The 25864-nt window shown below is 49.0% G+C and overlaps 1 protein-coding gene across 10 annotated transcripts in view; it reads left to right on the top strand.

Annotated features, from left to right (window-relative positions):
- SOX13 (SRY-box transcription factor 13) overlaps positions 1-25864 on the top strand; it is a 95155-nt gene that overhangs the window by 32093 nt on the left and 37198 nt on the right. For 2 of the 10 annotated variants that reach the window (XM_089773690.1, XM_075910094.2), the window contains exons 1-2: positions 2270-3063; positions 16936-17007. The exons of 2 other annotated variants lie outside the window; for them this stretch is intronic. In XM_089773690.1, the coding sequence (XP_089629816.1) occupies positions 16943-17007 (65 nt within the window). In that variant the 5' untranslated portion in view covers positions 2270-3063; positions 16936-16942. Of the gene's footprint in view, positions 1-2264; positions 3064-9930; positions 17008-17988; positions 19324-22139; positions 22235-25864 lie in introns of those variants that run through there. 6 more of the 10 variants (XM_089773689.1, XM_075910100.2, XM_075910102.2 and 3 more) reach the window with 6 other exon arrangements.

Genomic DNA, 25864 nt, shown 5'->3' with positions numbered 1-25864 from the left:
AGAGAACAAGCAGCACAAGTGCAGCCTTTCCCCACCACTGGCCTCACCTGGACTTAGAGGGACCACCTCTAATTAGAGTCAGAGGGCAGTTCGGTCTGACTAGTGGAATTCTCCGTGCCTCAGTTTCTTCATCTATAAAATGGCATTGATGAAAACAATGGAGCCACTTGGGGGTGGTGTATCCTGTGATGTGGATACCTGTGTGTTGCAAAGGAGGCCCATTTTGAAGTGGTCATCTTACCGTCTTCTGATGGTAACACAAGAGTGTTTTGCGAGGTGCCGCTCTAGGCTCTATGTTATAGACTAGATGATCACTGGGGTCTCTGTCTCTTTATCTGTGCACCCTTTCTGTCTGGCTAGGAGACAGAGCAGAAGTCTCTTTGTTTTCGTAACTCGCTCTAAATATACACTGTCTTTTAGCAGCAAGGCAATTTAGAGTGTTACTCTGGTTGATAATAGACTGGACAAAGGAACTAATTAGTCACTAGGGACCTGACATGACAGACTCAGAAAGATGGGCTGTTTCTGTGACTTTAACAAGACCAGGCATATTGCAAAGAAGTTGCGCTCTGCTTTTGGGACTCCTGGGCTACCTGAATTATAATCCCCAGGGGAAAGTGCTCCAGATTCTCACTAGCTTTTAAAGCCATCTCTGGGAATTGGAACATCCGCTGTGATGCTGGTGCAGAGGGGAAGAAAATGAAAGGCAGATGTGAGCACTGCTTTTGCAAGGTGGCAGGATGAACTCTCTGATGTCATAACAGGCAATTTAAAAATCGGGCATTGGGACCCGAGCCTGTTGACTCCCACATGGGGGAGCGTGGCATCAACAGCAACCCCAGCTGCCATGGGAAGTAGAGAGTCCCCTGAAGCCTCCCCCCCACTGGGTATTAACAGGACAAGACTGGGCAAAGTCCTACATCTTCATTCCCTCAGTGTCCCGGATTCTAATACAGGTGGTACCTCTATAAAATGGGAGGCTCTCTGGTCTGGCAGGATCATAGATGTTCTAGCATCAGAGAGTCCTGACATGCTGCGAGGCGGGGCAAGACTTGATGCAGGGGGTGGATTGTTGGAGCCCTGCACATGGCTCAGCTGGGCTGGAGGCAGGGAGCTGGGAAGCCCAGTGTGCAACCTAGGTGGGCTGCTGAGGAAGCCTGGTGGCACGGCAAGGCAGGGGGTAGGGCTGGCAGCAGGGGGAGCCAGAAATGACCTCCTCTGGTCCAGCAAAATCCCTCATCTGGGGGATGTTGTTTTCAGAGACCTGTCACCAATGCTCCAGGGAGGTCCAACCTGTAGGAGCTTTTGGGTGCCCAAGCAGTAAAATGACACCTTTCAGCCATCTCAGAGCGAGTAACATCCATTGTATGGATGAGGAGGAAACTGAGGCATAGAGAGGGGAACCATGACTTGTTCAAGGTCCTACACCCTTGAGAGGGTTTTTACACCAGGCCGGCCATCACGGTGCCTTTCCAGCAAGTCTGTGGCAGAAGAAAGACTAGCCACCGCATGCTGGATGCAGAAATGATGGGTTGAGGTTCATAGGCCCGTGTTATGCAGTCAAACTAGGTGATTGTAATAGTTCTTTCCAGCCTGAAAAGTTAGGGATCTGGGAACCTAGGTGTGCCGGTTCTGTGAGCCTCGGGACCAATTTCCAGGTGCGATGAACAGAGGTGAGTGACACTATCCCTGCCCATCGTGGCTAAAAGCATTTTATGGACCTGTCCTCCAAGAATGTATCTCGCTCTTTCTTGAGCCCTGTTATAGACTTGGCCTTCACTTCTCCCCCTCAATCCCCTTCTCTCTCATCGCTGGTGTGTAAGATGGGGTGGTGGGGCTGTTTCTTAAAGCCTCTTCTCTGTTGCTCCTCTGATTCTACCATGCAACCAGGGTGTGAGGAGTGAACAGGGCTCTCCAGCACTCCTGGAGTGCTTGGAGATGGGCCTTGTTGGCCCTGAGCTCCTTGTGGGAGGCATACAAGCGAGGTGGGGTACTAGTCTAAACTAGTTTGAGAGCGGCTTATTATCCTACATCCCTGGGAGAGGGGTATGGCATGCGGAAAGATGATCCCTGGGAAGCCAGCAGGACTGCAGTCTGGGCAGGCAAGCCAGGTGGAGCGCCTGTCTCCTGGACAGAGACCCTGATTAAGAGCAGGGGCCAGCCCTCGCCACATGTAAGGCAGACTTGTAGGAGAAAAGCCAGGAGGGTTGAGACACTGCCAACCCCCAGGCAGGGTGAGCTCAGAGGAGGGGAGTGGACACCTCAGCACTTTGTTGTTTTCCGAGACCTGTCACCAATGCTCCCTCTCATCTTTTCCATCCATGTGCAGAATATTTTTTTACATGCACGGTGGCATGCGCGACAGTGCACCACCCGTGGAAACAAAAAATCGCCATGGTGGCTGCTCTGCTAATCAGGCTCCCAGCGGACACTGGCTGCCTGTAGCGCTGGAGGCCTTGGAGAGTAGTGTGAGTGTGACTAAGAGATCCCTTGGCCAAGCCCGTGCCTTGCTTTCCTGCCCCACGGTCCCAGGATGGGCTCCACTGGAAACCCAGCAGGAGCGCGGCCTAGGTGGGACTCCGGGGAGTGGCCGGCAGGCGTGGAGGAGGGCAGAGAGCTGGATGGCAGCACCTCCCTCTCCCAAGGGGGGACACCCGGGAGCAAGAGGGGGATCCCAGCCAGCTGGGTCACTGGTGACAGGCGCCAGGGGGAAGAGGGCGCCGGGCCAGGGTGGCGGGACGCCGGCTGGGCGTGGGGCCAGGGCTCCGGCTGCACTGGCTGAAGCGGGGGGAACCAGGGGCTGGCCGGAGCCTGCTTCGCTCTCCAGCCCCAGCCCGGTGCGTGGGCGGGGGGGAATCCCTGAGCCGCCCCTTCCCCTCCCTCCTCCGCGCTGGGGCAACTCCCCCCGGAGGGGAGGGGGCTGGCGCGGCACCCAGCCCTGCAGCCGCTGCGCTCCGCGCCGGCCGCAGCATCCCCGCTCGCCCGGCCCCGGGAGCGAGCCGGCTCCAGCCGCCGCCGCCAGCCCCGCAGGGGGGCAGCCCGAGGACGCAGCCCGGCAGAGCAGTAAGTGCCGCCCGCTCCCCAGCCCCTGGGACCCCCTTCCCTCCCCGCCCCGGGGTCGTGTAGGGACTTAGGCGGCTCGGGGCGCCCTGCCCCGCAGGCATAAGGACGGCTCTCCACCCCCCGTCTCTTGCCCGGCGTTTATTTCCTTGTGCCAAGCGTAACGCGAGTCCTCCCCGCTTCCCAAACCTGCCAGGGCTCCCCTGTCTCGGGGGGGGGGGGGGGGGGGGGGGCACTTGCTTTGATTCAAACCTAAACCAGCCTTTTTTTTTTTAAAGAAGTTTCTCTCTTCCGCGAGAACACTGGTTGCAAACTTGTATTTCCATAGCGTCCCCCAGCGTGTGGGGAGTTTTAGGACACAGATAGATCCTAGACTGGGGGAAGGGGAAGGGGAAGGATACAGTGTTTTAATGGTCCCTGCAAGGAAGGAGTTAACCCTGTATTCAGACCCTCCCCCCCCCCGAACCAGACTGTCAGGTTTTCAGTTGCTGCTCACATTTTTCTGTTTAGCCTGGCCTTTCCTGCTCAGTAACTGGACATTATAAGGGCCTTGATTATTCCCAGGCCTGGCTGGATTTAGTAGGTTACTGACTTAATGGTGCAGGTCAGGTGTAAGGGATTCTGTGGGAGGGGTGAGTGCCTAGGGGAAAAGCTTGTGTGGGGCTCTCCCTTTGGGAAAAGAAGCAGATACTTTCTTCACTTGCTAGTCTTGCCCATCTCTGCCCCTGGCAGCTTATTGATGACATTTATGGCTGCGCAGGGGCACCGTCTCGCCAGCCAGTCTGTGGCGCTCCATAATACAATGATTTCACTGTAAAATGGGCAGTAGGTTGGATGATACTCTCCATAGACACAGGAACCAGCAGAGGTCACCATGCATGTTGTAAAATAAAGAGGCCGACACATATTGGCTAAGATGGTAATTTACAAGATGAGCGGGGAGCTGGAATCTTAACTTGGAATGGAGCTATTTTTTTTAAATTATTTACAGTTCTAATCACCACTTATTTCTTCCCTTTACCTTCAGAAATGCCATGGTACATTCATATAGGTCATACTTCGCTTTCATTTACTACTGTTTGCTAACCCACTGCCTGTTTGGGGACTGCATGTATCAGAATCCCACCCCTATAGAAAGTACAGCAGAGAGAGAGTGAACCATACATAGCTTGTAAATATCCTGGCTGGTCCTTTAACTTATTGTTTGGTGTTGGCTTTTTCCTATGTGTTTTCTTCCGGTGATTGCATCCACTCAAATGATTGCACAAAGGAAATATTTATATGGTGTGTTTAGAGGCAAGAGAGTCACAGAATCCATGCCACACAACTTGACTGCTATGTGATGTACTCAGACGTTTGCCTTTGGAAATAGTTTTCTTTTCAGGGGGTGTGTGTGTTTTTAATAACAACAGTTCAATAATAGAGCTACCAACAAAGAGAATCTGTAGTACAATAAATGCTGAGGGGGTGTCACTTTTACTGGTACTGAAAAACAAACAAACCCGGCAATTTTTATATTCTGATCTTCCTTTAGTGTGACTTGTCGCCAAGCCAGCATTTATGGCCAGGTTGAAAGTGAGTTTCAGTTCTTTAGTTAAACCATTCCAATCTCAGTTCGAACCAAAAGACCCTGTGCCTTGGGCAGGGACTGCAAATGGAATCCTGACCCCGCCCCCCCATTCAGTGGAACGTGGACATGCCCCATGCACACCCTTTATCCTTATTCCAGTCTTTCTATAACATGCCTTGCACAACTACTGGGGCTATACAAATAATACATAAATGGTGTCAGAGGTGAATTGCAATAGTCCACTGGGGTGAATTTCATGCACTTTTTGGAATAGTAGTTAGCTAGCAACTTAAAACAGACCTTTACTGACACCCCTCAGTTTTGGTGGTTAAAGGCACCAAATTTCACCTTGGCTAGCATATTTCATCTATACAGCATCCTCTAGGTGCTTTAGCATTAAATAGTTTAGGAAAAAAAGTTCAAATAATTAGCGGTAGGAGAGAGAAACGAACAGCTGTATTGCTAAGGGAGAGGTGAGTGATAGGTTTTCGTGTGAAATATGCAAACAATTAGAAAGCTGGCTTATTTCCACCTCAGCCTAATAGCTTCCAATATTTTATGCTAATCAGGGATGCCACCCAGGAAAAACTTGCTGACAGTAGTCACTTATTATTTAAGTGACATCTTTCAAGATACTTTAAGTACAGAAAACTTTGGATGATAGATTATAAAGCCAGAAGGGACAATTATATCATCTAGTCTGGCCTTATGTGGAATACAGGCCTCAGAATTTCATCCCGTGAAGCATGTATCAAGCTCAACTGCTGGTGTTTATGATTCATGCAATTTCTTTTTAGCTCATTTTAACTCAAACACGCTTGATCCTTTAAATCATCAACTTCGTTTTTTTAAGCACAAAAACCTGTGGACCAGTGAAGTCTGGAACATGTAAGGGTAATAAGGAAAGAGATGTTTCTGTATCATCTCGTGGCTTGTACAAAGATGTATTTTTTTTTTACTGACACTGTTTGTGATGTAGGCTGGTTTAATCTCTGTATTAAATCTGTTATGAGTTGAGAATCCAGAATCATAACAGATCTGCCCGCTTCACTCTCCCTTGGGAATCCACTCTACTGCTCGATGTCAGGTGGATACTTTTTGTAAAGGGGTGGCAGTTGGGTTGAGGACTAGGAGGGATGCTCAGGAGGAGGTAGCTTTTGGGGCTGCTTTAGTCAATCTGTCGCTCAGCTTTTTCCTGGCAATTTTAAAATCTCCCTCTCTGAAACAAATATCCCAATAGTCTTCTAGGTTTATCCAGCCAAACATCTCTGTGATGCTTTCTCCTTTCTGTGCTTGCCACACTGAAGCTCCCAAATAACTCCCTTTTGGAAAGCAGCCTTGACAAGCAAAGTTTGTTCTAACCAGTCAGAGGGGAAATAGCTAGACTTTCAGTCACTCTGAATGAATGTCCATTATAGATGGATTTACATGCGTGGCTCTGACCAGCGAGACATTAGGCAGCTAGTTAAACTGGAACTGGTTTTAAATGGTTCTGCGCTTGAGAGGTTTAATTGGTTCCTGGGGTACAGGAAAGGGCAATGCCGTGAGAGCAGAGTGCGTGGCGACGTAAGCCCAGTCAATCTCTTTCAATGGGTTTGTTTTTATGTTTGCTGTTTGTTCACGTGGCCCCTGGAGCGCCAGTCTGAACTCGCCCTTTTTGCACTTTGTCTGTGTGCTTCCTGGAATCAAGGCTGGCTAGGGCGAGCGATGGTCCCTCGTATTTAAAACAGTTCATGGGGAGGGGGTGACTCAGGGAGTTGGAAACGAGCCACAGGGATTTTTTTACTTCAAGGTCACAGGTTCAAGTCCAACCAGCCTGCTATCTGATGGCTGTGAACTGAGGTGGTGGGTCTTAGTTCAGTCCTCCGGCAATGATACCAACATCAGAGTTGGCTCCTTGGAGGCCCGAGCTGTTTGCAGTAAAGGGCACAGCGATGAGTGTAGCTTAACGTTTCGGACAGGTCCTGTCCTATTGCAACCTGGGTCCCTGCCAGTTCTTTCAATAGCTCCCTGCTGGCTTTTGCCGCCGCTCTTGCTGGAGCGGCGCACCGGGGCGCACCCGCTTGCTGTCACCGCTGGGCTGGCGTGTCAAGAGGGGAGTTCTCTGAACACAGTCGGTAGAACCGAAGGGCTGGAGCGTGGCGCACAGATCGGCGCCGCCGTCCCGCCTTTGCCAGCGCACGGCGGATGGAGGCTTGCTTTGTCGGCAGCACCTTCCTGTTTGTTCTAGGCCCTCGGGTTGTCAGCACTGAATGTCACTTTGGGGGTTGACTTGTTGGGTGTGTTTAATTGTGGACGTCTGCTGCTCTGACCCTGGAGACTGCGTGTCACAAAACGGTGCTGCCGGCAACATGCACACACTATTCTAGGTCTGCACCTTCTATCTCCACTTCCGCACGTGAACAAATACCCTTTTGGAGGGGGGAGGGGCATTTGCGGCTGCTTTTTTGTTTTGTTTTTTTGTTTGTTACAAAAAGTGTGTTTAAGAAAACATTCAGAGATGAGCCTCAAAAGTGGGCGTCATTCTTTTGCCGAGCGCAGGCGGTGTGCCGAGCGCAGTGTCGAGCATGCAGGCGAGGCGTAAATTATTACCACCCCAACAGGGTAATAAATTGTCGCAATGCAGCCCCCATGCACCCGCGTCCCCCCTCCCTTTTGGAAGGAAATATGCTCTCTGCCGCACTCTGTAAAGCTGCCGTTGGCTTCAGTGAGAGCTGTGTGCAAGTATCTCCGGCCAAATTCTGCCCCACGCTCTCATGAGTTTCCAGTCACTGGACCCTTCTTAGGCGCGACGGAGAAGCTGTTGCATTTGGAGCACTGCTGTCGTAAACAGGAGGGAAGCTGGCACAGCCAGTGGCAGCCACTTTTGGAAAAATGTCTGGGATTTGGAAAGCCTCCCTCCGACTCCGCACTTAATCCACCTTCTCTAAGGCCATATGTCCCATGCTGGAACGGGTCCAGTCCTACACAATAGCCTTTGGTCTGAATGAGTTCTACCAGCTCTGGGATAAAGATGGGACTGGAAATGCCAGACAGAAGGCGGCTGCTGCTTTTTGCTCTGGCTTATGACAAAAGTGTCCTGGCCATTCGGGTGGGTCAGTTAAAAAAAAAAAAAAAAGTCGAAGGGATTTAAACATGCGCTTAGAGCAGGGGTAGGGAACCTGCGGCCCATGGGCCAGATGTGGCCTTCGGCTTGCCTGGATCCAGCCCCAAAGGCTCAGGGCTCCCTCCCAGCATTAGGGAGCCCATGCTGACGCTCCACCCCCCAACTTCCCCAACTGTCCCCCACACAGGGCTGGAGCACACAAAATTATCTAGCCCAGGCCCTAGGATTTCCAGATGGTTTCAACAAAAATACGGGACACGCTTGACATGACATCACAATCGACATTACATCTTATTTAGAAAATACCGGACATTGATATTTTCTCATTTCTATTTTCTCAATTTGCTTCCCGAACAGAAAGCTCAAATACTGGACTGTCCGGTGCAAAACCAGATACCTGGCAACCCTACCAGCCCCCCCAGGCTCTTGTGTGGGAGGGTCTTTCTCCTTCTCAGTCAGGGGTTTTGTTTGTTTGTTTTGCTTCTCACTTGTGTGCAGCCCCCATCAGATTTTCCTGTGGCTTAGTGGGTCCTGACCCAAAAAAGGTTCCCCACCCTGGCTTAGAGCTGAACGTGTGCTTAAGCTGTGCTTGGTTAAAGCCTGAAAACTCCCCTCCACCGTGTTGCAATCAATATCCCAAATGGAGCACGATGCTTTTGCAGTGGTCTTAGGTAAACCTCTCCCTGTCCCCAAGTAGAAAGCCATTTCTCTTCATCATTGGAACCCGGGGAAATGGTGTTCTTTTTCGTCCCCTCCGCTGAGTTGCCCTTTCCGTTCATGCGCCGATTTGCAGCCAGATCACTGAAGAATGCACATGGGGAGATGCATCTGAAATTCTGCCTCTCCATAATTTAATGCTCCATTACCATCTCCACCGGCTTTAGGCATGTGGCCATTATAAAAGATGCAGTCTAGTGCCTTTGGTGTCTGTGGCCCCTCCTCCTCGCCACACCTCCCAGGGTCCCTTATCGTAGAATTGAATGAGATAAAATTGCTTATAATTAGAGCAGCCTTTGAAAATTTGATGTGAAAATTTACTAGTCCAAGCCCAGAATCGACTGACCTGGGCTTTTGTGATGATTCAGCGGTGGTGGTAGTGGGGAAACCCTAATACTTTACTTCTCTGTTGGTAAAAGAGAAAGCCGCTGAACTGGGTTTTGCAAGAATGAATTAAGGAGATGGTGGGTAGTGTCGATTCTGAAAGTGGTTTCTGGGGGCTCGGATTATTCTCTCCCTTACCCATATGAAAATGCAGAGTGATTCCATGTGGTTAATGGTGCAACACTGGTAAAAGTGAGAGGCGATTTAGGATTGGAGGGTGGGGTTTTTTTGTTTGTTTGTTTGTTTTGTTTTTTAAAAGGTCTTCCAACCCCTGGGGTGAATCGAAACGTTTCAAGCAATGAACAAAATGGGTCGCTCCCTTTTGTTCTTGCTGTGGCAGGTTTGGTTGGCTGCTGTTCCCTGAGGTTCGCTCCCCAAAATGTTGCAGCCCTGCGTTAATGTATGAAAGACAAGATTTGAAAGTGACTTGGCACAAAAGTCAGTCGAGTTAGTTTGGAGGGTGTGGTGGTCAGAATGCCAGTGGTCAGTCTGCCTTAGCCCTCTCCCTGGGGGGGGACGACTTTCATGACAGCAAATCAAGTGTAGATGAGACTTTTCGAGCCACTTTATTGAACAGCTGGAGTGCCACCGCAGCCACATCTATTATTATTTAACGTTTCTGTTGCGGCAGCTCCTAGAGGCCAAGGAGCCAATAAGGCCGGGGACTTGCACTCCTGTTGTCTTGTGTAGATGTAACCAGAAAAGTCTCCTTTGGAATGCTGCCTGTTCCCCGTGCTCTTCTTTCCAGCGCCTACGCTCTCCAAGGCAGATGCTGTGGTTTTGCTATATATGTATGTACTGCTCCTAGCGTAGTGATTCCTGACTGGGGCTTTTTGGTGCTCCTGAAGTACTGTACCACTAATGGTTAATAGCACATTTGGATTGGGCACATTTGGAAGCCTGGAATAATTCCCTCTAATTCTGTGGGGTTTTCTGTGAAGTTCTCAGTAGGGATGTAAAAATCCCATTTAATTAGTTAACTGGTTAAACGTGAAGTTTAGCTGGTTAATTGATTACATGGGAATGGCTGGGGGGAGTGCGCCCTCCCCCTCTTCTCCCCCCCCCCCCCGACACGGGCCGGGGCTGCTCCAGCCTGACTGCTTGTATGCGGCTGGAAGCAGCAGCCCCGAATGGGGTTCTGGCCCCTTGTGGGACTTCCGGATCTGCATGGGGTTGCCCTGCAGAGACCTGGCAGTGCTGGAGCCTGTGGCGGGCTACGGGCGGGAGGCGGCTCCCTGGGTACCAGTTAACGTCCCTTGTTCTCAACGCGGTACATTACTCTTTGCTACATAAACGCTTTGGAACCCCCGTTAGTGCTGGGATGCAGAGAGGTAGCAGCCTGTGGATTACAGTGTAAGTAACCAGATGGACTTTGTCCTGGGCTGTGTGGCAGACATAAGCATGGCTGTACTGGGCCAGACCAAAGGTGCATCTATCCCAGTCTCCTGTCTTCAGACAGTGGCCAGTGCCAGGTGCCCCAGAGGGAATGAACAGCACAGGGAATCACGTGATCCACCTTGGTCACCCATTTCTGACACACAGAGGCTAGGAACACCATTTCTACCCATCCTGAGTAATAGCCATTGAAGGACCTAACCTCCATGAATTCATGCAGTTCTTTTTTGAACCCTGTTAAAGTCCTGGTCTTCACAATATCTTCTGGCAAGAAGTTCCACAGGTGGCCTGTGCTTTGTGGAATATCCTGGATCCCGTTCTTGCATCTCCTCCCATTCCATAAGCTATACACTGCTAATTGTGCACATCTGTGGTTGGGGGAGAGGGGGGAGAATTGAGCCCGAAAATCTCTCCATCTGCCCTGGGCTTTGGGTTCCTATTAAACATGATGACCTTGATAACAGCGAGCCCTGCTCCGCCAAAGAGGCTCCGGCACAGTGGCAGACATTGGCTCGAAATAGGAGCTGGTAGGATGTCTGCCCTGGTGTAAGTGGGGTGTCTGGTGGACTAGTCGCACCCTCTCCCTCCCAGGAAACACAAGAGTAATCAGTGCTGGCCAGAGATGCTATTTACTTAACAGAATGGGACCAGCAAGGAGCTGTGGGATGAGCCAGCCCTAGGAAGGAAGAAACACCAGGGTTTGGGAGAGGGGAGATGGAAGATACCAAGAAGCGGAGGTGTGTGAGACTTAACAAAGAACTATGGGGGTGATAAATGGTCCGGGTGCAAATTAGTTAGGAACAAAAGAAATGGGTATGCGTGTGTGTGTGTTTGTTTTTCAGATGTTCTCAGCCTGATCTCCCTTTTCATCGCTAGATCTCACTGTGCTTTGCAAATGAGGTCAGCGTGATTATCTTATTGCAATAAAGATGCCGTTTGGTATTCTTGCAGAGGACAGAGTTTTGTTTTGAGATCCATTGGGCTGCAAGAATACTATAAAAGGGTCTTAATTTGATTATTTGATGGGGTTTTTAATCACCAGATTCTGGAGTCATGTGGTTTATGTGAGCCTCTCTGCTTTCATTTATGACATAGGTGATTTTCTAGCCATTGTGGGGAGAGGCTGGAAAACATGATCCCTCGAGTCTCAAAAACAAGAGGACAAATAAACAAAACCAGGATGTGTGTGGAGGGTGACGGTTAAGTCACACTCGTTTGATTTTTGGATGGCCCCACTCATGGCTTTTGCACACTTGTGCCTGGCATCACAAACTTTGTGTTGATCAGCGGAATTCACTGGAGCATGAAATCTCCCGCAGGACAGGTGGCCTTTGAAAGCTGCAAGGGCTGTATTCATTTTGGCAGGAAGGATTTTGGAAAACTGCCATGGCAGGTGAGGCTCTAGGGTGCAGGCGGTTTCTGCGGGCGCAGAGCGTTTTTCGTTGGCATGCTGCACTGGAATGCCAGAGTTTCTCTTTTGTTTAGAACAATAGCGGGCCCTGCTCTATTATTCTACATTGCTCTGATGGCAGGAACGAGAGATCCCTTGGTGGGAGAGGTTTGCACATGCGTGTGCCTTCAGGATTTATCCGTCTACCAATATAATTTGACCGATGTAGTTATTGGGCAGGTTGTTGATGGAGGACTTGGACCTTTAATTAGACCCTTGGACAGCTTGGACCTTTAATTAGACCCTTTCGGATGCAGATCTCAGTCAGCTTCATGCACAATTCAGTCTCAGCCTCCCCCTTCTAAATAACACTCCAATTTTATAGGGGTAAACTGAGCCACGGCGAAGGGCTGCAACTTGTCCAAACCTGCGCTAGAAGGTTTTGACAGGACGGGGACTAAAATCCAGGTCTCCTGAATGCTCGTCCTATGTCTTTAACCATGAGCCCATCCTTTCTTGCTTGTATATAAGCTCTGGAGGAGACACTGACAGAATGCTTCTGGCTGAATCGGGCAAGAATTCAGTGTCTTGTCCCTTGTAAAGTATTACAACCGCACTGCAGGCCCAGCAGGACCATAAACACAGACTGGGCCATAAACCGTCATGTCTGCCGATCATCCTGAAAGCAGTGTGTGTGTCTGTCTGTCCCTGGGGGTATGCTGACTCCTCCCCTGTCCCCGGGCCAGAAAGGGGTGTGTTTTGGGACAGAGGAAACCCCCAGAGTGCTGGATTGGTGGGGACAACATGGCCTCTGATGGTGTGAAGCCATTAAAGGTTTACAGCCTCTTTGGCCACTAGAATTCCTTGAGCTAGGAGGGAGGGGAGAGCCTGTGGGGTTCTCCCCTACTTTTGATCTGCGGTGCTGGGGGAGAACCCCCGCCCCGTGTAAGAAAGTGCTCTATGGCTGCTGTGCTTTCCCTTTACAGCAAGGAAAGAGACCTGGATGCAGGTGTTGATTCTTCAGTCTATTGCAGACTCTGTGAGTAAGTGAAATGGACTTATCTTGGCGTTGGAAAAGGTTCACAAAAGCGCAACAAAAATGATGAGGGGTTTGGAATGGCCGCCATATGAAGAGAGATTAAAAAGACTGGGACTTTTCAGGTTTGGAAAGAGGAGACTAAGTGGGGATGTGATAGATGACTGGTGTGGAGATAGCGAATAGGAAAAGTTATTTACTTTTTCCTATAACATAAGAACTAGGGGTCACCAAATGAAATTAATAAGTAGCAGATTTAAAATAAACAATGGGAAGTTTTTCCATGCAGTGTACAGGCCACCTGTGGAACTCCTTGCCAGAGCATGTTGTGAAGACTGGGACTTTAACAGGATTCAGAAAAGAGCTAGATAAATTCATGGAGGACAGGTCCATTGATGCTTAATAGTCAGGATGGGTAGGAATGGTGTCCCCAGCCTCTGTTTGTCAGAGGCTGGAAATGGATGAGAGGGGAAGGATCACTTGATGATTCCCTCTGGGGCATCTGGCATTGGTGGCTGTGGGAAGACAGAATATTGGGCTAGATGGACCTTTGGTCAGACCCAGTGTGGCCACTCTTCTGGATGTGCGGTGTGAGGTTGAAGCAGGAGTCTTGGGTTTTACAGACTTCTCTGCCCTGGAATGACAGACACCCCCCCATTAACTCCAGCAGGCTTTGGATCCGACCCTTGGGACCAGCGAAAGAAACACCAAGGACCCATGGTTGGGGCTCGATTTTCAGCTCAGTGCTACACTCCGTGGGCTGAGCACTCCTCATAACCCGGCTCTGGGGGAGCTTGCCAAGAGCCTCATTTTCCGTGGGAAGCCTGGTGGAAGCCACAGTGACTTAGGGGGCTGCCCCCTCCTGTGGGGCTCCCCTGGGACTGTGCCACACAGCTCACAGCGGGTGGCTTGGCAGCTGGGCAGCAGTATGGCTCTAGCGGCCAAGTGCAACTTTGTCAGGCGGGTGTTAAATGCCTTCGCTTGCTCCCAGCCTCCCTGCTCCGCCCCGGTTCCCTGCCCTCCCCCAGATAAACAACTGGTGTAAACATAGCTCTGTGTGAGTGTGTGTGTGTATGTGTGTAGCAACTGTGCCTGCCCTCAGACTCCGCTGGGCCAGTCCCCAGGCGGGTGTGCCAGGCCACGGCAGGTGGAGGCAAGGGCTGCCAAGGCTCTGGGCTCGGGAGAACATACTGCAGCACACGAGGGGATAAATAAGGACGCACCAGGAGAATGGGAACAGGTGCTTCAGGAGCGGGAGGGACACAAAGGGCCTCCTGTCTGTTGGCTAGAAGCGGAGAACAAAGCAACACTTCTCCCTGAGCCGGGGGAGCTGCGGGCAAGCCGCTTGCAAACAAGGTGGCCCGGCTGCTTTCTCACTGGAGTCTCCTTATCTTGATTCTTGAGCAGTAACCTCTTAGTGCGGGCCCTTTCCTCGGAACGCCTGGAGCCGTGGTCCAGCATGCTAGCCACTGGCCACGCGTGGCTATTTGGCCGGTTGAGTGTGGCTAGTTGGCTAGATTATTTACATTGTCAGAATAATGTGGCTGGTTCATTCTAGCTGGAATTGTTAGAGTGGCTGCTGCTTCAGAACTGATTGGACACCAAGGTTCTGAAAGGAGATGGCTCAGCTTGAGCAGACAGATAAGGAGTAAGAGTCCGCTCCTCCGCCGGGACCGTTGCTGCAGCTCCATGGGAGAGGGCAGAACTGTGCAGACTGGCACGCACTGGCCGTCTGTTTGAAGGGTGAGATCTCAACCTGCCTGAAGCCAATGGCAAAACTCCCTACTGACTTCTCTGGGGCCCGTGTGTTCTTTAGCTCCTCTGAGGCTGCAGAGGGGACAGTCAAGTGTGAATCTGCAAGATGCATCCCTGGGAAAAAGCTCCTTAAAACCACAACACCTTTGGCTCTTTGTTACATGCTCAGATGTTGAGGTGACACCTTGGTGCTAACAAAAGCCCCTTCCCTTTCTTTCCCCATCTTCCCCAGGAGAGACAGCGTAAAAGAGCCCTGAATCCTGGATTCCCACTGGGTCCAATGCTTGCAGGTGATGGGCAGAGGGCAGGGGGCCTCGGTGGGAGTTTCCTCTGGAAACATGAAAGCAAATGCCATGAATACATTTAAAAATGAAGCAAGAAGGGGTGAGCTCTTAAAGGAAGTGGAATGCAGCATTGGTATCTTCTGGGTGCGGCTACTACTCATGCTTTTGTAAAGAGGAACTTTTCTGTGGTGGCTTTAGCAGGCCTGGAGGGGATGGGTGGCACGTTCTCCCCTCCTGGGGTGAGATGCTCTGTTTATAGCATCCCTGGATGGCTCCTTTGAAAGTATTGGCCAAGGAAGGCCAGACTAGGCTTCCAGCTCCCATCAAAATTCAGTTCCTTACTGCTCGGCCTTAGGGACAGTGTAGCCATGTTCTCAGTGTAGGACGGCTGCTTGCTTCGGTGTGGAAGGCTGTGGTCCGCTTGCGTAATTCTCCGGAGCTGCTGTCCGGCTCCTTCATGTGATGGTGGCATGAAATGGTTGCTAAAAACAGGGATCTCCCACTGAATAGGACATTAACAGCAGCTGGCACAACTTGGCCGGCATTGTACACACCCATGGGAAGTGAGTGAACGACTGGCACGGGGAGGCAGGCTTTAGCTAGCTCCTCAGCCATGCCCCTTTTGTGTTGCCGTCGGGTCACCCAAGAGCTGGGTGGGCAGCGTGGCTACAGCCACTCCTGCAACTGAGCATCCAGCCCCAGCACTGGGCTGCACCATGGACATACCATGTCTCTTAGCCTGCCTGCCTCAGGTTCCGGGAGCAGACAGGAGGGAGCTTTCCCTGCCTAGGATGCCCGCCACCCATGCACACACCCATAAATAACAAAATCCCTGCCTCAAAGAGCTTCGGTCTTGGTGGCGATGTGGAAAGATGCGGGGGTGGGGACGGGTGGAAGCTAGGGTATCACGCAGGCCGGTAAGATGGCTGACAAGTTTGCAGAGGGTAGCACAGACTTGAGTTTGGTCCATGGCCATGTTCAAGTGAGGTTTGAATCTGAAGGGATTTGTTTGAGCGTTTGGGCCTAGGACTGGTGAAAGCTAGGTAGGGAGCAAGCCCAGCTCGTGAGCAAGGGCAGCTTCTGCGCAAGCCCCGCATGGTGTGAGACCCCCTTCCCCCCAATTTCCAGTCCTTTCACCAGCAAGAAAGTGGTTCCTCCAAGTAGAAAGAGTAACTGGGCATCTGAGAGTTCAGCTGGGTTCTTTCAGTCTCCGAAATCAGCCGTAGTGATTATGAGGGTGAAATACTCCCCACAGTTCTTCCTGCGACACCGCTACAACCTCAGAGTGGGCCCCCAGTGACACCGCCATAGTCACTGTGTGTGATCGCCATGAAGCGAACTACCAGAAATGGCGAGAAATGAAAGCAGGGTGTCGTGCTGCAATTGGAACTTAGGAACCCTCCAGCTTGTCCTGTTAGCTGCGGGGCAAGCAGGAACAATGCCCGGTGAAGAAGTATTTGTTGTTGTGTTGTCGCTTGCTCTGGCTCGCCACCGATCTGCTCTCTGGGGCGGTGCCGTATTTAAACACGTTTTTTTCCCGAGTACACACGTGCTGGAAGCCAGCGAGTCTGGGAACTCGTGCGATCCATGCCAACGGCTCGCTGATGGCTGCACGTGGTTTGAAGGGATGTTCAGTCTAGATCCTACAGCACAGTGACCCACTAATACATTGGTGCCATGCTGAATTGAAGGGAAGAGGGCCAATCCCCGAGTGGCCTGACCCCCCACTTTTACCCCAGTGTGAATCCGGAGCAACTCCAGTGTGGCAAATGGATTGGCACTCCTAAGTGAGAGATAAGTTAGCGTTTTCAGCAGAAGTCTCCTGTATTGTTTAGCCAGGCCTGACTCTGCTTAGCATCTGAGATCTCAGAGGGGTCGAGCTGCTAACTTCCATTGGGCCGGGTGATAGTTTTGGCTGGATAAAGGGACGATAACAGACAACTCCAGGAGCTTGGAACCAATGCTGCAGCCTTCATTGTCTTGAGAAAAGTTAAAAGATTTTAACAGCAAATTGCCAGGCTGCTCCTGTCTCACCCACTAAAACCTGCTGTTGAAATGTCAGGCAGACACGGCGCCGCAGGGAGGTGGCATTATCCTCCAAACTGAATTTGTGCACAGCTGTCTCAGAATGGCGGCACTTTCTCCTTACAGCCACGGCCAAGGGTGAGCTGGGCTTTCAGTTTCCTGGTCTCCCTGTGTGTGGAGAAGCTGCCTAACGCTCCTCTTTTTGAGTTGCAGTTTGGGAATGTTTCCAGAGCCCTTTGCAAACTGGCGTCCGTCTGGGGACAGTAGGAGTCTGAGCGCTGTAAGGTAAGAACAGGTGGACGAACCAATGGCCCCAATTTTCAGACATAGCCCCTGGTTTTGGGTGCCCAGCTTGTGAAACCTCTGATCTGGTTTTCAGAGGGAAAATCTGGCTCAAGGTGTAGGAAGCTGGGTACTCAACACATTGGCAGTGGGGGGAAGAGAGTAATGGTCTTCCTGTCTCATGAAATGGAAGCCGTGAAGTGTTAGGAGGAGGCTGATAAAGGGCGTTGCTGAGGTGCATTGTTTTATGGTTGTTCATCTGTTGCTTTGATTACAAACTGACTTGGGGCTTGTCTACACTATGAAGAAGACCGACCATCTGGCATTCGATTTAGCAAGTCTAGTGTAGACCCCCAAAACGAATGCTGAGGGCAACCCCTGCTTGTGTCGTGAACTCCTCATTCTGTGGGGAGATGGGGAAACCGACAGGAGCATGTGCTCCTGTCGGTCTCCTGCAGTGTAGACGCTGCGGCGGCTTGGCTTAAGGTAAGCCAAATCGAGCTACACGTTTTGCATAGCTGGATGGTGTTCCTTAAGCCGCGCTGCCTGGTGTAGTGTAGACCAGGCCTTTGTGTGGTCTCAGCTATCGGCTTGTGGGTTGAGGTTTGCAGACGTGTCAACCGGCCACTCGGTGTGTCTAAATTGCTCGCTGCTCTGTTGAAGAGTTGCGGGGGGGGGGGGGGGGGGGGCGTGAGGAGGGTATGGTGCAGGACTGCAGAGGTGAAAGGGTGTGCCCTTGGGTTTAGGACGCTTGAACAGAAGTTGCCTGTGCTCCACACCTCACTTTTACCAGTCCTATGCCCAAAAGCCTCCACAAGGCAAGAACAACAGAGCCTGCTTTGGAAGGGAGCTCTTCCCTTGAATATGGCTGATTGTTATCAGTTGGTCATGTAAGTTGTAGATGTGTGTGTGTGTGGGGGGGGGGGGGGGGGGCTGGCACTGCATTCTGTAACACCAGTTTTACTCCAGAGGGGAGAATCAAACCCACAGCCTTCTGTGGTAGGCACCGGAGCAAGGGTGACATGGGAGTGTTGACAGGGTCCCACAGTGCACGTGCCTCAGCAGAGCATATCCCACAAACCACAGCAGCGCAGGCTGTCTTTGTGCTGTGAGGACGGTGTTCTGCCAGCGAGGTGGTGCCAGCTCTTTGCAGCTGCTGAAATGGCGCTGGGTGTCAGGTGCGTCTCTCCTGAGGCCCTCTGACGGCAGCAGCCAGGAAGGAGCAGGCTGTTTTAAAGTGGTTTACAAAGGGGATGTAGCGTCTGACACGGGCTAATGGGAGGAAATTTAGCAAAAGAACATTTGGGCTTGCCTATCCTAACAGTGAAATCTGTTACATGTATAACACCGTTTGTGTGAGCTGCATGCAGGGCCAGCTCCCAGCTGGCATTGTTCAAAGCAGAGTAGTCCCATTGACTTCAGGGGAGCTATATTGACTTGTGACCGCTATAGATCCGGTTCTGGGAACTTGGCAGCACATCTGGGAGGTAGGTGAGTGATATCCCCTTTGGGGAGATGAGTCTCAGAGAGGGGAAGTGACTTGCCCAGGGTCATTCAACAGATATGGGGCATTGCTCGGGCTAGAATCCAGAACATTCTGTCTCCAAGTTTGCTTTGACCATTGGCCCACAATTGCTTTCAATGGGAAGTCTTCCAGGAGAAATGGTGGAAGGTTCTTTGCTTGAGACACTTCAAACCAAGACCAGACCCTAATAGCTTGGGAACCATCCCTGCTGTGGCTTTATGGACTGGGTGACTTGGTAAGTGATAATTTCTGCACTCCGATTCAGGCCATTTTAGAATGGAACTGAAATAGCCACAGTGGTTGGTTTATAGCTGTGCTGCAAACTTCACCTGATGTGGTGTCCCACACAGCTGACTTCTTGTAAAGTTTGCAAAAAAAAAAAAAAAGGCAATTACAAATAGCTGCCCCTCTCTGTAGCTGTCTATCCTGCAAGGTGTGTGGGGAGAGATGACAATCAAACCGAGATTAGTCTCTTTCTTCCAGTGCCCAGGAGAGGAGAAAGGTCTGATGTCTCAACCTTGTTTCAGATAGGAAAGTATTGTTTATGAACCGCTCGAGTCAAACAAGAACCTCGGTTTGGAAATGCTGAGTCTGTGGATTTGCGCAAAAAAAAAAAATCAAGATTGTGCTTTTAGATAAATCCGAGGGCTGCTTTCGGGTGGGGGTACGGGAAACAGTTGACGAAAACAAGGGTCGGCAATAATAGCTTTCAATCTCCCATGCTGCGCCTTCGTCACTGTGTGTTTCATTGTTAGCAGCGATTCACCTTTCAGGCCCTTGCGGCAACGGGTTAGGTAAGTTGTTTTTTGTTTCTTGTGTGTTTTCCTTCTGGCGGCCCTGACCAACTTCATGGGCCGTGTAGGGTATTGTTTGGCATTTTTTACATTTCTTTCCTATAGATGATCATCCGGCTGTAAATTGACGATGCTTTCTGAGCGATAATGCCAGGTGAAAATGATGGCAGAATTTCAGCGGGAGGGAACATATAAGGAGGAAGAATTTTAAATAAATATTTTTGGGGCCACATCCCCAGCTTGCGGGAGCCGCGATAGCTCCCGTGACAGTTCTTCCAGGGAGGGAATGTCATATATTGTGAGTATGTAACCGTGGCGGATGTTCCAAGTGCTGCTGCAGGATAAGTATTTCGCAATAATTAGAACCAGGGAATTTTTTTTTCAATCTAACCATTTTTTGGACCCCAAAAAAGGAAATTTTTTTCCAGAGCCACCAAAATGGCATGGATTTAAAAAAAAATTCAACCGAGGAAAAAAGAAAACCAAAATAGCTGTGTCGATCTCTACGCATTTTCAGTTTTCTCTTTTCCTCTCCTCTCCTTTTTTCGTGTACCCTATGTTTTCCTGTGTTGCATTGAAGCTGGGAATGGGGTCAAGAGATGGACAGTAATGGAAACGTTTTTGGGTTTGAAAATTTAAGAATGCATTTGTTGTCCATTTAAAAAAAAAAAGGGAAAATGTCAAACATTTTCACCCATCCTCTCCCCCCAAAAAACCCACCAAACCATTTTCCAAACAGGTTTAGTTATAATCATTGAATCAAAGGGAACTACAACCATTACACAAGCTAATAATCTGGCCCAAAGCTTTAAAAAGATGATGTGGATGTCAGTGAAAATTTTACAATGACATATAAATAGATTATTCCTCTATCCATTCACATTTTAGATGTGTATATTTTGCTTCAATTTTTAAACATTTTCTCTTTTTAGTAATCCCCCCCCCTCCAATTTCCTTCTCTCTACTTCCCAAGATTTTTTAACTACTTTTGATCATAACCCACTTTTCTTTCTGTAACTTTTTCATCATGGGGATGGGGAGGAAAAAAACAGCAGTAGAGTTACATTCTCTGGTTAGTCTTTAGCATAGGCCTTGGCAACCCCTCTAGAATTCATGAGAGCCTCTTAGAGTTTTCAGTTGACTATTCCTTTTGGAAGGGCATACCTGAATTTGGTGGGTTCTTCCTCTTCCCCCTCAGAGATTTATGGTGTTTCTTCTAAATTACAGCTACTGCCGCATCCCTAAAAACTAATGCAATTTGTACTGAGTAGAGGTTAGCGTTACTGTTTTGAAAGGTGGCACTTATAAATAGCTAAAGGGTTACTAGACAGTTAATTGGAGTTATAAACATGTCACAGACATGGGTATTAAACACATGGCTATAAGCACATCAGTTGAAGGTCTAACAGATAGCTATTATGCATGGCTGTAAGTAACCCATTGACCTGTTGGACTGTAGCAACTTAATTATGATTTATCAAAATGTCCGTATTCATGTGCTAACATTGTATACATGCACTCTCTTAATATGAAGAGTTATCTCTTGCCATTGTGTAAAAAGAAGTTGTAAATGTTTCACGTAGCCCTCTCTTGGTAAAGAGTTTCTGCACAATCCCTATATCCCAAGTTATTGCTAGATCACTTTGGGCGGCATTGTCTTAAGTTCTTGTCCTGTTCGCAGACAAAAGAAACACGCTGTTTCTTGGGAGTATTACTCAGGGTTTTGACCAGTTTTAAAGGATTTCAGTGGTGGAGCTTTATTACTTCCCTTATGAGATCATTCCACAGTTGAATAAATCTTCATTTCTGACGTAAAGCCTAAATTTTTCTCCTCTTAAAACTAATCCATCACTTAGACCCCGTTACGGTTGCCAGGTGTCCCATTTTGAACTGGACAGTCCAGTATTTGAGCTTTCTGTTCGGGAAACAAATTGAGAAAATAGAAATGAGAAAATAGAAATGTCCGATATTTTTCTAAATAAGATGTCATGTAGATTGTGATGTAATGTCAAGTGTGTCAGGTATTTTTGTTAAAACTATCTGGCAACCTTAGACCCAGTAAAGGAAAGTCTGGGTCCCACGCTTGAAACCAGTGAAGCTGCAATGGTTTACACCTGTTGAGGGATCTGGCCTGCTTGTGGATTTGCTTGAATTCTTCAGGCAGATTTTGTGAAAACCTTGCATAAGTATGAGACCAAAAATTGCTCGCTTTTGGTTTGTTGTTTTATGGCTCTTCGGTACAAAGCCATTCTTGGCTACACAGTGAAGTTAGTGCAAAAGAGCTAAGATGTGAATTTAAAGCCCAATAGATATTCTTCACCAACCCCCAGATGGATAATTATATTTGGTGCTGAGGTCTCGATTACACAGGACACCTAGGAAAATTAATCAGAATTAAACAGAGATGTGAATTCAAAGTGGATTCATTAATCTGCATTAAACCCCTCTGTGGATACATGGATTCTGCACTAAAGTGACCTTAATTCAGTTTAGCTTAATTCATTTTTAAATGAATTAAATGTTCTTTGGGGTCCCTGTGTAAACAATCTCTTATTCAAAGCAGGTGCTTCAGTCTTTCTATAGAATTGTAGTTTCTGTATTGTCAACCCTGAACATTCAAAAATTGAGAGTGACTTAAATATCAAGAAATTTTTAAAAAGATAGTATAGGATAGGCGCTTTTTATTTGCCTTTTGGTTTTTTTTCAGCCTTTAGATCATACTTGTGTTTTCTAGCTTTTCTCTGCAACGACAAAGGCTAGAACCTTAAAAAAAAATGGAAAGCTGAGATTCTTATGCAATGCCTTGATTCCAGCAGCTGGGGAAAAACACTGAAAATCGCAAGACGTGTGATAAAATTGGACGAGTTGGCAACAGTGCTTGAGTCACTAGATCCGAGTTCTGGATCCAAATGTAAGTGACATTCACATGCTTCACTTTACAATCAAAGGTACCTTGGCCGTGCACGGACGGTAAAATAGTCACACATGCTGTGTGAAGAGCTGATTTTTATTGAAGTGAAAATTTGCGTGGGGGGGTTGGCTTTGAATAGAACTGTGATCGTTTCCACCACATTGGATCCCAATACGTCATCCTGCTGAATGCACGTGGATTCTGGTTTGCGTAGGCTAGCAATCTTCCCCATTTAGGCTCTGGTCATGGAACATGCTGAGGGTGAAATTGCAGCCCCATTGAAATCGGTGACAAAACTTCCGTACTTGCTGGGTGCCTCTCCATTGCCACTGGAAGTAGTTTCACTCTGCAGAAGGCCCTAAGAAATGGGCTGATTGAAAATGGCAGATATATCCCTGGAAAAAACATGGGAGGCAATGGAAATGTTTTTATTTTGTTGGAAATTATTTTTGATAATTTTTTTTGCTTTGTTTTAGCTTTCACTTGTTTGGGTTTCTCTCCCCTTCTCAGTGGGGAAGAAAGGAGGGGAGGAAAGTTGCACAGAATGAAATGTAACACCCCCTTTTCAAGCCAAAACAGAACAAAAAATATCCAAATTGACTTGTTGGTTGAAAATTGGGGAGCAATGCTTTTATGAAAATGTTTTATTTCCTTCAAAAATTTTCAACAAAACAATTCCCCCCTCCCATTATTTTCCATAACACTGAAAAATTCTTTTTTTTTTTTTTTTCAATGCAATCTTCTCAGCAATAGCAGTGGCTTTCCTGAGGTGAAAGCGGGTAGCTGGCATAGGAAGGAAAAATGCTATTGGTCATTCTCAGTTTTCCTTAACCCTAGATTGTAGAATTTGTGTCCTAAAAAAGAACCTTAAATGCCCTCAAAAAGATGATGCATGCCAGCAGGTTACCAAGAGAAGTTGTGGAGTTGCTGTCATTGGAGGTTTTTTAGGAATAGGTTAGACAAAGATAGGAATGGTCTAGGGCAGGGGAAAAGAACCTTTTTTGGATTGGGGGCCACTGACCCACAGAAAAATCAGTCAGGGGCTGCAAGTGAGAAACAAAAGAAAAAAAAACACCTCACTGACATGGCCCGCAACTGAGAAGCAGAAAGACACTCCCCTACTTTCCCCTCACACACCAGAGCCTAGGGTGGCCTGGGCTAGTAGATTTTGTGAGGGGAAAAGTCTCCAGGCAGTGCTTGGAGCAGCAGAGTCTGTGGATTCAGCTCTGGCTTGCCTGATTCCGGCCCATGAGGCTCAGGGCTCCTGCTCCAATGGGGAGCAGGCGCTCCTGTCTTGCGGAGGAAGGAGTGTGGGGCTGGAGCGCCAGCGTGGGCTCCCCAATAATGAGGGAGCCCTTGGGGGCTGGATCTGGCCCCAGGGCCATAGGTTCCCCACTTGTGGTTAGAGTGTACTTACTCCTGTCTCAACATGGGGGGAAGGAGTATGTGACCTCTTGAGGTCTCTTCCAACTCTGCATTTCTGTGATTACAATTTTGCACCCTCCTTTTTATTTACTATTTTCTTTGTATTTTTTTAAAGTATTTTCTTTTTATTTAAGAAGGAATGGATTCAATGTCACATCAATGGTATTTTCTGCAAAACAAAAAAATCCCGCCCAAAATATTTTGCAGAATTTCTCAGCAAAATTAACAAACCTGAAATTGTTGTTTCAAATGGAAAATTTCCCTTTTGACTCAAATTCCTTTTGTCCTCTTCTCCTTCTCCCCCCGCTCAGTAAGCGAAACAAGGTGGGCGAGGTAATATCTGTTATTAGACCAACTTCTGTTGATGAGAGACATAAGATATATTTCATCTTGCCCCACAGAGTTGTGGTGGAAAAACAGGTGCCAACACGATTTATGTTTGATTTTGAGTAGGCAAGAGTGAGCTAAAATATTCCACGTACCTGTTAAGACTTGCGTAATCTAAGACAGTATGCCTTCTCTTTAAGGGTCAGATTCTTCTGTATTCTGGTGGTGTAAACCCCAGTGAAAAATCCAGAGCTGGTGGAAATGGTCTTGGCTCCATGCAGCTCTGACAATTTACTCCATGGAACACCAGTGGCGTTAGTCTGGACTTACACTGGAGTAAGTGAGAGCAGCATTTGGCTCTGATTAGGCAGCGATGCTGATGATGGCACACAAAATGTCACCAAGGGTATGCAATAAAAACCCTGCAGCACTGAGTCTCAGAAGCGAGGTCAGTTGGTGTAGGCTCACTGGGATTGGGCTGTGGGGCTAAAAATTGCTGTATTGACGTGATCCCAAGCTGCACACCCCCCCCTTGTGGGATTTCAGAACCCAGACTCCAGCCCACGTCCAGACATCTCTGCTGCAGTTTTTAGCCCCTCTCCCCTCTGTCCCTCCCGTGTGAGCCCCGCAAGCCCTAGTAAGCTGACCTGGGCAAGGCATGTGCCAAGCGGGTCTTTTATTGCAATGCAAACACTCTCTTAGGGTTACTGGTCAGTCTTCCCCTACCATTTCTCAGGGGTTACCGGTAGTGTCTTTCCTTACAGCGGTGTTGTGATGCCAAATACACTGAAGACTGTAAGCAGAGCCCTGTGCGGGTACAAAATTTGCATCCCCCATTCACAACTGTATCCACAAAAACGAGTGTGGATCTCTCCATTGACATCCATGGATGCAGATGCCGTGGATATAAAGTGGATAACTGCACATTTTCAGGGTTCTACATACAAAATTTGCATCCGCAGCCATATCCACAGAAATGAGTTGTGGATATCCACATCCACATCCGTGGATGCAGATACCTGCGGATATCAAGTGGATATCCACGGATTTACTCAGATTTGACAATAGTAGAGGCCATGCCAGAACCAAAGGCCACGTCTCCACTTGCGGCACCGGAGATCAATCTTCTGGCATTTGATTTAGCAGGTCTAGTTAAGATCCGATAAATCGAACTCTAAGGGTACGTCTACACTGTGGGGGTTTTCTGCATCCAGGGAACTTGTTTGCTCTTCTGCTTTTTTTTGCGGAAGAGTGAACGCGCTCTTTCGGGGAGCCCTGAATACCTCGTTCTCCTTGAGTCTCTGTGACATTTGCACTGAAGCAAAGCATTGTAGTTTCCATCTGACCTTGTTGGAAAGTTTTAGCAGGTGCATGGGGTGCTGAAGGGGGACTTGTTGATGACACGTTTTGGGAGGTTCCCTTTCACCCCTGGGGGCAGAGGGGCGCCTGTTGCATTCAGAGCATGACGCCAGGCAGATGGCTTAGGCTGGAAATCTTCCGGCTGTCTGGAAACATGGGTTCAGATCCTGGCAAGGTTTCCCCTTCTTGGGGAGATAAACAGGGCTGCATGAGGTTTGGGAAGAGGTCGGTCTGTTCTTCATGGTCCTTCCCAAAGAGGCAGGTGCCAGCCAAAACTGCTCTTCCTTCCCCCATGCTTGCTGCTGCACAAAATACCATCAAGGCCGCCAACAGGAGGTGGCAGAGGGGCAGCTGCCCTGGGGCTCATAAATTTCAAAGGACCGTGGGGCTCTGTGCCAGAGCCCCAGGGCCTTTCGGTGCCAGAGCCCCATGCAGCACGGTCTGGGCAGCGCTAAGAGAGACTAGCCCCAGCTCCACCCCTTCTGCCTGAGGTCCTGCCCCTTCCGTGAGCCCTGGAGC

The sequence above is a fragment of the Pelodiscus sinensis genome, chromosome 27 (genome assembly GCF_052426305.1).
Source record: "Pelodiscus sinensis isolate ZL-2025 chromosome 27, ASM5242630v1, whole genome shotgun sequence".
Classification (NCBI taxonomy): domain Eukaryota; kingdom Metazoa; phylum Chordata; order Testudines; family Trionychidae; genus Pelodiscus; species Pelodiscus sinensis.
Note: the sequence above shows the minus strand (reverse complement) of the source record. Positions and strands in the feature narration are given on the sequence as shown.